General features: G+C 42.9%; 1 protein-coding gene across 2 annotated transcripts in view; it reads left to right on the forward strand.

Annotated features, from left to right (window-relative positions):
• Window positions 1-1,094: 1,094 nt before the first annotated feature.
• Window positions 1,095-13,869, forward strand: part of LOC126298835 (AP-3 complex subunit delta-1) — a 234,114-nt gene continuing 221,339 nt past the window's right edge. Inside the window, exons 1-2 of one of the 2 annotated variants that reach the window (XM_049990312.1) lie at window positions 1,095-1,209; window positions 1,297-1,439. In XM_049990312.1, coding sequence (XP_049846269.1) covers window positions 1,344-1,439 — 96 coding nt within the window. In that variant the 5' untranslated portion in view covers window positions 1,095-1,209; window positions 1,297-1,343. The remainder of the gene's footprint in view (window positions 1,210-1,296; window positions 1,440-13,869) is intronic. The other variant, XM_049990313.1, reaches the window with a different exon arrangement.

Below are 13,869 nucleotides of genomic sequence, written 5' to 3' on the forward strand. Positions count from 1 at the left end.
AAACAGTTAGGATGCCTTATGGCTCCTTTTTGCACTTTGAACACAGTTTGTATGTTACTGGCACTTGTTCCCCAAAACATGATCCCATAGCTGAGGACTGAGTGTAGATATCCGTAATATGTTATTTTAAGACAGGTCTGTGTGGGTACGTCTGCTGCTACTTCCCATACTGGTATTGTCATACAGCACAACATGTGATGGGGGATAAGTTGATAACACATGTTTAACAGGATTTATCTGTCCATCAACAGGGCATTTTCTTCGTTAAGAATATATTTGTGGTTATTTGTGAATGCATCTAATCAATGATGTTTTCTCATGTCAGAAATTTGTCCACCTCTATTCCTACAAACCTTTTACAGTCTCCCTTCTCTATGTTTGCATCTCCAATGCTCATAATAAAATTGTCTGAGCCGTTTGTTTTGTTTGATTCACATTTTGTACATGTCTGTTTATTAATAGATTATTTTCTATAAAGTACCTTTCAGTCATTTGCATGTTCTCGCTGACTCTCTTTTTCAAATCTCTCACTGAGTCACTACATACTAGTTAAGTTTTGTCATCGGCATCACTTTTCATTGACAGCAGTTGGCATATCATTTATTTACAAGACAAAGAGCAGGGGTCCTAGAACTGAACCCTGAGCTACTCTCATCTTGTCCTACATGAGACATGGCTGCTGGTCTCAACTGGATGAGAATTTATAATGAAAGGCAAGCATGAAGTTTAGAGTCTGTTTTCCTGTCCATTACTTCTTCTGTTTAGGCTCACAGAAGCGTTCCGAAGCAGAAGTAATCAATCAAAGTCATACCAGTTCGTGTTAATGGTGAATATGCACATATATAAGTCTACAGCTTTGAGGAAAATGTGCGTAGCTATTGAGTAAAATAATATATTTAAAAATTTACTTCGTGAAAATGTAATTAAAATATATTACTGAAAAATTAATTAACATGATTCGGTAATAAATCTGGAAGCGGCGAAAGCTTTATAGTGGCAACACCATGGGCATTACTCTATTAGACACCATCGACCTTTGGCTCTCTTATCCGTATGAGTAGAAGTCAAAATATCGTTTATACACGTAGTGGCTTATCTTTAACGGGTCAATGGATTGTGTCTTACAAATAAAATCTTTGGTGTCAAGTGTGTGAGTGGAGTGGCGGGGTGGTATGCATGTGTGTGCGTGCGCCAGGTAGTGTTATGAACGTGCGTGTCTCGTGATGCAGACGTAATTTCAAGTTTGTTTATTGGCGAGCCTGTGGATATTTATTCTAAATTTATCCTTCCTTCCAGTTTGTGTTTGTAAGTGTTGTCTGAAGCACCCTTTCGCCGTTGCCGCGATGGCGCTGCGAAAGGTTAAAGGAAATTTGGAACGAATGTTTGATAAGAATTTAACGGATTTGGTGAGAGGTATTAGAAACAACAAGGACAATGAGGTAAGAAGGCATAGTAATTACGCAGTGAAGTTGACATGTTGTAGTATTTCTTGTTTACAGAGCTGTGAGTGCCACATGACAGGTACACAAGTTGTCAAGTGACGTTTAGTGACAGCTCACTTGAGTGTACAAGCTTATGGTCATTAGAGGTCTTAATGTTAAGCTGTTTTCAAACATAAACAGAAGCTATATAGTTGGTTTTAGATGATCTTTTTAGTGTCAATCACCTAAATATCTGTAGATAACTTAAATGTGGCCTGGTTGAGGCTACAGTTCGACAGCTTGTCAGTCTCTTCCCCCATCCCGTTGGTATTTGTCATTTATTATTACGTATCCTTACTGAGAAGTGCGAGAAATAATATACTGCTTAATTTGGTACTCTTAGTTAGGACTCGTCACTTGATTCATTAATAGAACATTTACGCACTTTTTGAACCTTTTGTAAATCTCTTTTCTCCTCCTGTGACGTTGCCCTCCAAAAATATTAGATAGATATTTGTAGTAATACCTCCTCCTACAGTTAACCTGTCAATATTTTAAACAACTGACTGTTTAAAATCATCTTTTTGAGTGGTACATTAATTCTCTGTACTGGCAGCTGTGAACTAAACTGTTTGTGTGGTGCACTTTGCTTGATCTAGGTCCTGCTCTAGAATCCTTGCTCTTTACCTCACCTTTGATGAAACAGTTTGGAAACTTGTCACAATGGGCTTTGTGTTAACCCATTTATTCCCTCCTTCCCTCTCCCTTTGATTAAACATTCGAAGGAAGGTATTATAGGCAGAGAAAGTTCACAAGTTTGGGGAGATTGTATTTATGACTGTTGTAGAGAGGAAAACTAGGTTATGCATATCAACCGAAGCAGCACACAAGATGAATGGGAACTTCATCCATGTTACATAATTAAGTATAACATATTTTTTCAAAGCATCATTGATGACCGCAAAGTGTAAGAACCATTTTTGTGATGCTGTTATATAATTTGTTGCTTCTTTCTGTGTGGAGCAAGGTCTATTAAATTTTTGAACATATGACACTTACATAACACCTCAGTGTTATGTAGCATGTAGTAAGAAACTATTTGAAACAGTGGAGAAGCATAGTTAAATTACTTGCTGTACCATAGCTTCAATAGCACTGTATAATTTTCTGAATATACTGCCTGAGAACTATCGTATTACGCATATTTGGTTTGGTGTGTGATAGTGACCTCCTCCTTGTAATAGTCGTCGTGAGGTACTGAAGTATAGTGAAGGCCATGGTCTTGGTTAGGTTGGAAGGTGACAATTTTGTTGAGATATAGTAAAGTCAACAAATGTGAAAATGAACTAAAGAGTTATGGTAACGGACTGATCTGTAGTGTAGCCCAATCCCTACATTTGTGCCGTATTTAGTGCATAGTTCGTTATAAAACATAAAACTGCAAGATTAATTCAGAAGAACCTGTATTGCAAATGAGACCAGTCTCTGATTTAGAATTTTGGTGCATTACATATGAACTGCAAAAAATACAGGAGGTGGCCATGTAATGCTTACAGACTTGCAGCAGGTTGGTTAATGGAGAATGCAGATAGATCTGCTTTTTTATTCTAAATGCACCTTCAACCACAGATGGACAGAATTTAACAATCTCCATGTGCTACAGGAGTGGTTCAGAATAAAAGTCACCAAATTATTCTACTAAATTTTGCATTACTGTTGCAGGTCGCACTGTTTTGCATTGGCTAGTGTTTCTTTATTTCACATACTTGGCATTGTTGTGCAGTCATAACTTGTATATGGTCAAATTCAGTTATGTAAGAATGAAACAGTTAGGCTATAAAAGTTTCTATATTTTTCGGGCCAAATAAAGCTCTTCAGTGCGACTTTCATCTTATTGCTAGTGGAAATTATCCAAGTGCCTGGAGCTGGATGCAGCATTTTCTGCGAGATGTAGCAATTCACCCAGCTTTAATTAACTTTGTTCGCAGTTTACGCTGACATTTTACAATGGGATCTTGTAGTTTGTGTCCTCTTCAATGAAAATTGGCAGACAGAACAATTTCCATGACTTTTGCTAAGAGCAGGTTCGAGTCCCGCTCTGACATGAATTTTCATGGCAAATCCAGTATCGAACACTTCACTTGAACTATTTTGCTAGTGAAATCTGCAGTACCACAACACCCCCTTTTCGGCCTATGAAGGCTGGGAAAGGAGTCGTCTTTCTGGCAGGTACCAGTGCACATGCATATTGCAGGATACAAAAGGATGGGTGTAATAGCAAAGGTGGTGTATTCTGATCCTCAGATACTTCAGTGTGCTATCCCCACTACACACTATCACCTCGCTGTTGAAGTATAGAGACAAGCATTGATGGGAAAAAGAATGGCTGGTAGTGGAAGACATTAAGCTGCATCCAGTAAAGTCCACAATGTGGTTGTGGTATACCTCCTTCCAGCCACACAGGCAGGATTAGGTCCTCCTTAGTCATCTTCGCATAGGCCACAGTGTTATGATGCATGGCTTCTTGCTCCAGCAAGAGAACTCTCCAGTGTGTAGTGCTTGTGGCGTACAAATCACTGTGTGTCTCATTTTACTAGACTGCATTTTATTTTGAGATCAGAGGGCAGTGATAGATTTGCTGTCCGATCTGCCCTCTGTTTCAAGTTTTATTCAAACGAATGTGGCGAGAGTTCAACTTGTTTCCTAAAATTGAAAGGAGATGTTCTTAATGTGTTAAGAGGGAGGCTGGCTCACCCATGTTTCTGGTAAGTGGGTAGCCAGTCACATTGCCCTGTTCCCTTATTTTAGCTCCTCTTTTATTCACTTATGTTTTAGTCCCAGATATACCATCTTTCACTGTTTCTCTGTCATCTTAAGACACGTGAGATAGCGATTGTGTGGGTCATCATGAGGGAGGTGTGAGTGAGTGAGTGTCCTTTTGTTGGTTTCCTTCTCACTGTGTGACAATAATTTTAGCCCTGCAACACAAAAACTCACACCTTTATCTGATATTGAAAACCTAACTTCATAAAATCTAGATAAAAAAAAAACTCATATCTGCTAATCACAATCCAATGTAACTACCTTCAACCAAAAATTCACTTAAAAAATGCAGTAACACCAATTACAAAATAAAAGACAGTTATGCGCGCGCGCGCGCGCACACACACACACACACACACACAAAACCAAATGAAGGTCATAAATTCCACCCGTTCCTTCCAAACCCATCCCCCAAAACCACCTGTCCACCCACTAATACCCATTCTAAACACAGAAAGGGGTAGATGCCTATCCCCCTGGAGCATCAGGACTCCCGGCAATGGCCATCCTACCAAGTGGCCTTTGCTGTGGCTGGGTGTCACCTGTGGGGAGGACCCCTGGTCGACGTGGGCGACCCGTGGCTACCTCCTACACCGTGAAGACCCACCTCAGTGTTGATGTGGCGCCCGGTTGACAGTGGCACATATTCTTCTGCGCTGTCATTCTTTGGCTGCCCTGCAACTTCATCTTCAGTTGCCGGACTCGTTATCATTGATTTTAGCAGACAACGCCTCTTTGGCTGATTTAGTTTTACGTTTCATCTGTGGGGGCACGTGTTATCATTCGATCTGAGCTTTAGCACATGTCCTTTGCCCCTCTGTGTCCTTCACCTTATTGTTTTTAGAGTGGAGATTTTAATGTGTTTCGGCTTGGCTGGCTTTTCCTATTTATTTTCGTGGTCGGCCAGCCACTGTAATCTGCTTCCTTGTTTTACTCTCTTCCGTTTTTTTTTTTTTTTTGCATCTCTCTGTTTTTGTCTTGTCTTCTTTTGTTCCTTTTAGTGTTTGTTGCCCTTCCTTAGTTCTTCTGGTCTTTCCTTTCTCTCCATTTTGTGTTATATGTCTCATCTGTTTTATTCTCGCAACTTGGGTCATTGTTTTATTAGGCTCATGGCACCGATGACCTTCTAGTTTGGTCCCTTCTCCCCTCTTTTAAACCAACCAACCAACCAGGGTTCTAACCACTGTGCCACCTGGCTTGATGTGTGGAAAATGAAAAGTATACTTCTCTAAAGCCAGGCCATAGAAACACTAGATAGACATTATACACTGATAAAAAAACAAAAAAAAAAAAAACAAAAAAAAAAACAGCCAAATCACAGCATAGAACTGTGCTGTGGGAAGAGTTGTAACCATCTGTTGTTATTGTTGTGGTCTTCAGTCCTGAGACTGGTTTGATGCAGCTCTCCATGCTACTCTATCCTGTGTAAGCTTCTTCATCTCCCAGTACCTACTGCAACCTACATCCTTCTGTATCTGCTTGGTGTATTCCTCTCTTGTTCTCCCTCCACGCTGCCCTCCAATGCTAAATTGGTGATCCCTTGATGCCTCAGAACATATCCTACCAATCGATCCCTTCTAGTCAAGTTGTGCTACAAACTCCACTTCTCCCCAATCCTATTCAATATCTCCTCATTAGTTATGAGATCTACCCATCTAATCTTCAGCATTCTTCTGTAGCACCACATTTCGAAAGCTTCTATTCTCTTCTTGTCTAAACTATTTATTGTCCATGTTTCGCTTCCATACATGGCTGCACTCCATACAAATACTTTCAGAAACTACTTCCTGACACTTAAATCTATACTTGATGTTAACAAATTTCTCTTCTTCAGAAACGCTTTCCTTGCCATTGCCAGTCTACATTTTATATCCTCTCTACTTCGACCATCATCAGTTATTTTGCTCCCCAAATAGCAAAATTGACCATGAAGACAGTCGATAGCAATTGTATTTGCCTTAATAAGAGTTATCTGTTGTTTCAAACATTATATAGGGTTAGTAGACATGCCAGTGTAGTATCAATGAACTGTTGGCTGAAATTAAGTGGGGTCACACTGTGGGTACATTGGAGGCTTAATGGTTCTTCCGAAGACTGTGATGTGTCAGTGCTGTAGTCAACAGTGCACATAGCTTTGTTAATTGTTATGGTTTGGGTGGCAGCACTATACAGACTCAGATTTGACTACTACATAACTGTTGATAGCATTATGATTGCAGCACACGTTGAGGCCTGTATTGCACCCAAAATGTCATTTAGAGCCATTAGTAATCATCTTCTGTTAGCTGAACCATGAACAAAGGTTCCATATGGCAGGATTCCTCTCACCTGTCATGCAGCCCAACTCAAGTGCAGTGAAAAATATAACTAGAAGGAAAGGTTTGCAGTACTGAATTCAGAATAAAGAATAATGTAATACTGATTGTAGTGTGAAGAGGAGATTCTACACTGGAGCCAGTTATGGTCTCTTAAGAGTGTGGTATTGACTGTGAGATTAGCAGTTACTGAAGTGTATCAAACAGTGACATACCAGGACTATCTCTGGATACAAGAATGTTGAGCACTGTAGCCTACAGTTGGATTTTTGTTGAAGGGCAGAGCAGGATACGTTCTGAACATCCAGTCCTCTTCCATCACTATTGGGTCATTAGGTGTCAGTTCAACCAGAAAAATAACATATTCTCACATATTTGTCTAAGGTTTTAATGAAACATAACTTTTATTCACTCTATGGAGGTTAGTAACCATACCAAAACTTTTCATCATTTTGATGGCTAGCAACAACACTTGATTGATAACCTTCTGAAAATAAATTGCCATTGTTTTATCATCCTTTTGTGTGAAATTTGGAGACAAAATTGTATACTTATATTTTTGTATTTTATTTAGCGAAAAATGTCATTGTTGTTACATCAAATGTCACACAGGTGGAAAGGGATAATCACTAATTTTTTTGCAAAATATTTGAAAAGTGTGGGCTATCACTTGGGAAAATAAAATTAATGTTGTTTTTTATTCCTTTGTTATTTTTTCAACTAATAAGACTTTCAATTTTTTTCCTTGAGAACCGTAAAGAAACTTGAAATTTGAAGGACGCTGAATAATATACTTTTACCAAACTGAAATTTTAAGTTATTAAACTTATAAAAGGAACGGACTCAGCCAACAGTATTTTAAAAAAAGCTCAATTTAGTTAAAATTTATAACTAACATTTTTTTTTTCCTGAATAGAGCATTACACTGCTGTGAAAATTGGTAAGTTCTTCCACTTTATGTTTTAGGATTTTCAGCAACAGTAATCGTATGACGTACATGGTAACCAGGCAAATATCATATCATTCAAACCAGTGGAATGGTGGCAAAATTCTTGTAGGACAGATAAATTGTATAGTAACATCATGTTAAGTTTTATTTTATTCAGTGATTATCCCAAAGTACCACTCACTGGAGTATTTACAAGCTACATATCTTGACTGGATCAAATTTTCTTCTAACAAAATTGCCAGTTTATACTTTAAATTATATTCCAAGGTGTGCTCCACATCAGTACTGCTCATCCTTGTTTCCAAATTCCCTAAACAACTTAATGGTTGCAAGTTACGGAAACTTCTGATGTCAGAAAGTGTTTGAATTTCTGCAATACCACAATGTTTATTTACAGACTCTTCAGAAATAAAATAAAACTTAACTTTGCTGATGTTATCATGACAAAACTGACACAAATATGATACAGATAGCACCTCAGGTGGCTCACAACTCATGAAAGAGTATGTGCATGATGAGCATGGGACCCACAGCTATTGCAGCTTCCTTTCTTTTGCTGCAGTCTCCTATCTCACACTATTCTTACTTCTTTGTTACTTACGGTGGCAGCCATTGATGTTGACCTGGTTATTTCCAAGGTTGTGCTTTCTTTTGTTGATGTCGTCATTCATTTCCCTTGCATCACTCTTCAGCTGAAGTAATGTCGGCAGCCTTCTGGGTTTTGACCCACACTTTTATCTTTAGTGTTGACTAACTGGGGAAAATGCCTTAAATAGCGTCTACTTCCTACATTGTTGATGACCCCCTTTGCACAATAACTGGGTAGACTCAGTATATGCTCTTAAAAGCCAATCCAATAGCCAACTTGATTTAGTGGGTTTGTTATGAACTCTTTCTGTAGAGCCCCCTGAGGAGTAGATGTCCTTCTTCCCAAGGAATAGATGCCATCTTTCTGGGATATTAGGACTTCTGGCAGTGGCTGTTGTGTCAGATGACCTTTGCAGCCTCTTGGTGGCAGCTGCAGAGCCCTTTAGCGGAGTGGGTAGTATCGTGGTGGACATTTTGCACATGAGAGGTATTGAATTTAACCAGTACAATGTAGATTCTGATTTGGCTGTTCCAATAGATGGGTCTAGATATTTCAGCATGGTTAGTTACAGACCTACTGCTGTCCCTATCCTGGGTACCTCATGGGAAGAGGGACAAGCCAGATGACAGGGAGTGAAACTGTTTACTCACTATCCGGTATGTACTAGGACGGATGGATGTACCCCCAACCACCACCACCACAATTTTTTCAAAACCACTGCCCTCCAACCACCTTCCAAACCACCGCCCTCCACTCCTGTGGTTCCTGCAACACCATCTTCGGGAACAGCTTCCCACACCCAGAGAAGCAACTTCCTCCTCCAGCATCTACCAGGCACAGGGTTCTCTCTCAGGATCCCTCTCTCCAGACACCCAGAGAGACCCAACATCACTCATTGTCTGAACGAGCTGGGGTCTGGGTGTCCAAGGGCTGCCCACTCATCTGTCACATGCCTTCAGTGGATAAGCCCTCCCAAGAAACTCTGCCACCAAAAGTTGCAAAACAAGAGGTAGAGGTAGAGGTGGAGGTGAATCATCAACAGAAGGCTACTTCTATGACTCTGAGACACCAGATCCCCCATGCTGTCAGATTCTGAGCCAGTGTTCACTGACATTTCCCGCCTGCACCTGTGGCAAGAAGTGGTCATGGGGCATGACTGCTTCTCCTGGCCCTTTCATGCCTACTCAGTACACCCTCACTGTGATGATCCAATGGAACTGTTATGGATACTCTTGTTGCCTGCCAGAACTGCAACAACTAATTTCCCTTATTCTGCAGTCTGTATCACCCTCCAAGAAACTCACTTCACTGAAGGCCATTCCCTAGTGCTTTGTGGTTACTGTGCATTCTGTCGGAATTGTACTTGCCCCCAGGAGAGCAACTGGAGCAGTTTGTACATTGGTTCATGCAGATGTCATCAGGCAGTGTTGTGTTCTCTTTCTGTACAATCTGTTGGTCACAGTTAGTTGATTAACAAACACACAATTAATAAATGGAACTCTTTATTTAGTAATTAATATGGAACACTGACCTTTCATAGCTCTCCTATCCATTGTGACTGAAATTAACAGTTGTGGGATTGTATATACATATCTATTGGTTGTCACTAGAACAAGAGAAGCAGCTGGAAGCACACTGCTGGGAAACCCTGCATGTTGTAAGTGCAGCAACTACTAACTCTTGGCCACATGACACGACTCAACGCTCAGTATACTTTAATCTACATAAGCTCAGCAGACTGAGGTCTCCATGACTTTGATCACTGGAACGAGAAATAGAATCCCTTCCTTGTTCCATGCGCTTGTATTTCATAATTGCTAAATGGCGGTGGTGCCTCGCAACTTCAGGAAGCATAGCTCTAGCCGCCTCTGGACTGGCGCCGTGAGTGGCACTGCATGTCAGTGCAGCATCTTTGCTGTGGTCGACTGCTGGTGTGAAGTTATCGATGATCGACAACAGCTCGCGCCTACTCCCCAAACATCTGCACAGGCGTAGTGTATGGGAGTGGAGTACAATGGAGGGGAGGACGATGTAATGTTGACGCAGTTGGAGGAATCATCAATGCACAGAACTACAACCCCAAATCATTCCCCTCCCTGACCACATCATGGGAGGAATGTCAGGCTAAGGATGGCAGCGTATCATAATTCACCCTGGTACCTTATCTGTTCGAGAGCTGATGGGGGAATCTTTCATGACCATGAAGACTCAGTTTTTTGTTGAATATTTAGAGGACAAGTTTGGGGAGGTGGAGGGATTGTCCAAAATGAGATCGGGGTCTGTCTTGATCAAAACAGCATTCTCTATCCAGTCATGGACGTTACACGCTTGTGACAAGCAGGGGAATGTTTCTGTAACCATCACGCCCCCATAAGAGCTTAAATATGGTCCAGGGTATCATATTTCACAGGGACCTTCTTTTGCAGTCTGACGATGAGCTACGCGTCAATTAAGAGCGGTGACATGTACATTTCGTCTGGCATTTCCACCGGGGCCGAGAGATAGTCAGGTTGCCACCGGTGCCTTCATCGAGGTCTTAGAGGGTGATACATTGCCTGAGAAGGTCAAGGTGATGGTCTATAACTGTGATGTAGAGCCCTATATCCCTCCCCCGATGCAGTGCTTTAAGTGCTGGAAGTTCAGCCATACGTCTTCCCGCTGTACTTCCAGCGTCATATGTCGAGATTGCGGATGCTCATCACATCTGAATACTCAATGTGCCCCACCTCCCATCTGTGTCAACTGCATAGAGCACTATTCGCTTTGCTCGCCAGACTGCAGGATTCTCCAGAAAGAAAGGAAAACCATGGAGTACAAGACCCCTGGACAGACTGACCTACACTGAAGCTAAGAGAAAATTTGAAAGTCTGCATCTTGCACATAATACATTGTCTTATGCCACCGCTACAATAGTTCTGGCACCATCAATTCCACCAACTCCAGTCACCTCTCAAAGCCGGAAGACTACACCTGCCCCCTTGATGGTGGGGGGCATTTCTCTCCCTATTGCTCCTGCACCACTTACTGGGGATGCCAGTCCCCACTTCTAAGACAGAGAAGCGGAAGTTTTCTTTGGCTTCTCTTGCAAGGAACGGGTCCGTTGGGACACCCCCCTTTGCTAGTGGGAAAGAAGATACCTGCCACTCACCAAAGAGCTCAAAAGCAGCTTGTCGTAGGTCTTCACACTCGGCCTCAGTCCCGGAGACTGAGTCAGTGAAGTCCTCCCAGCCAGGGAAACCCAAGGAGCAATGAGAGAAATCCTAAAAGAAAACCCCTTAGACCAAGAAAATTGCGGTGGCACCCACACCACTGCTACCTACAACCTCTGCGTCTGAGGATGGGGTGGAGATTCTGGTGTCTGCTGAGGACCTAGATCTCGCCAGACCCTCAGACACAATGTATATAGACTGCCCAGGCAATAAGTTGGTGGCAGCAGGTGACTGAGGCATTTTCCAGTCTCACAATGACATCCTCCTCCAGTGGAATTGCGGTGGTTTTTTCCACCGCCTGTATGAGCTGCGGCAACTGTTATGCTTTACACCGGCTATCTGCATTGCCCTCCAGGAAACCTGGTTCCCGGCAATTGCGGACCACTGCCGTGTGTGGCTATAAGGGGTATTACAAAAATCGTAGAGACTATAATCAAGTGTCAGATGGAGTTTGTGTTTATGTCCTAAACTCAGTCTATAGTGAAAATGTGCCCCAAACCCCTCTTGAAGCTGTAGCTGTCAGAATAAGGACGATGCAGGAAATAACTGTCTGCAATGTATATCTTTCTCCAGATGGTGCAGTACCCCTGAATGTATTAGCTGCACTGATTGATCAACTCTCTAAACCTTTCCTGCTTTTGGGAGATTTAAATGCCCATAACCCTTTGTGGGGTGGCAATGTGCTTACTGGCGGAGGCAGAGATGTTGAAACTTGACTGTCTCAGTTCGACCTCTGCCTCTTAAACACTGGGGCCATCACACATTTCAGTGTGGCTCATGGCAGTTACTTGGCCATTGATTTGTTGGTTTGCAGCCCAGGACTTCTCACATCTGTCCACTGGAGAGCACATGACGACCTGTGTGGTAGTGACCACTTCCCGATCTTCCTGTCAGTGCCCCAGCATCAGGTCTTCGGACGGCTGCCCAGATGGGCTTTAAACGAGGTGGACTGGGAAACTTTCACCTCTGCTGTCACCGTTGAATCTCCCCCACACGTTAACATTGATGTGATGGCTGAGCAGGTGACTACAACAATCGTTTCTGCGGCAGAAAACTTGATCCCTCACTCTTTAGCGTGCCAGAGATGTAAGGCAGTCCCTTGATGGTCTCCGGACATCGCTGAAGCGATTAAGAAGTGTCGGCAAGCTCTACAGCGGCATAAGTGGCACCCTTCCCTGGAGCACTTCATAGCTTTTAAACGGCTCTGTGACCGCATTAGCCAACTTATCAAAAGATGGAAGCAGGAATGTTGGGAGAGATAAGTCTCAACCATTGGGTGCCATATGTCACCTTCCCAAGTCTAGGCAAAGATCAAATGTCTTCTCGGGTACCACACCCCAACAGGTGTTCCTGGTGTTACCATAAATGGCATATTATCTACAGACACAAACGCGATTGCATATACAGAGTGGGAGCTCCTCAGTGCCCTTGCATCTTGCCCCAACACAGCTCCTGGGCCTGATCGGATTCCCTGCCAGATGATTAAACATCTCTCATCTGACTGCAAGCAACATCTCCTTGTCGTTTTCAACCGATCTGATGCGATGGCATCTTCCCATTGGAATGGTGGGAGAGCACCATCATTCTGGTGCTCAAACCCAGTAAAAACCCACTTGGTGTGGATAGCTATCGGCCCATCAACCTCACCAACCTTCTTTGTAAGCTGCTGGAACATACGATATGTTGGCGGTTGGGTTGGGTCCTGGAGTCACATGGCCTACTGGCTCCATGTCAGGACGGCTTCCGCCAGGGTTGCTCTGCCACTGATTATCTTGTGTCCCTCGAGTCTGCCATCCGAACGTCCTTTTCCAGATGGCCACATCAGGTTGCCATCTTTTTTGACTTATGTGAAGCATACGGCAAGACCTGATGACATCATATCCTTGCCACATTGTATGAGTGCCCGCTCCCGATTTTTATTCAAAAACTTCCTGTCCAAGTTGGTGCCTCCCATAGTTCCATCCATATCCAGGAGAATGGAGTCCCACAGGGCTCTGTATTGAGTCCCCCCCCCCCCCCCCCTCCCCTCTCTCTCTCTCTCTCTCTCTCTCTCTCTCTCTCTCTCTCTCTCTCTCTCTATCTATCTATTTTTAGAGGCCATTAATGGTCTAGCAGTAGCTGTTGGGCCCTCCATCTCACCTTCTCTGTATGCAGACGACTTCTGCTTTTCGTACTGCTGCTCCAGTACTGGTGTTGCTGAGCATTGCCTACAGGGAGCCATCCACAAGGCGCAGTCATGGACTCTAGCCCACGCTTTCCAGTTTTCAGCCACAAAGTCGTGTGCCATGCACTTCTGTCGGCGTTGTACGGTTCATCTGGACCCAGACCTTCACCTTCATGATGCTCCACTCACTGTAGTGGAGACATATCGATTCTTAGGACTGGTTTTCGACACTCAATTGCCTTGGCTTCCCCATCTTCGTCAGCTTAAGCAGAAGTGCTGACAGCACCTCAATGCCCTCCGTTGCCTGAGCAACACCATTTGGGTTGCAGATCGCTCTACGCTGCTGCGGCTCTACAGACCCCTTGTCCAATCCTGAACTGACTATGGGAGTGTTGTTTA

This window comes from Schistocerca gregaria, chromosome X (genome assembly GCF_023897955.1).
Source record: "Schistocerca gregaria isolate iqSchGreg1 chromosome X, iqSchGreg1.2, whole genome shotgun sequence".
In the NCBI taxonomy this organism is placed as follows: domain Eukaryota; kingdom Metazoa; phylum Arthropoda; class Insecta; order Orthoptera; family Acrididae; genus Schistocerca; species Schistocerca gregaria.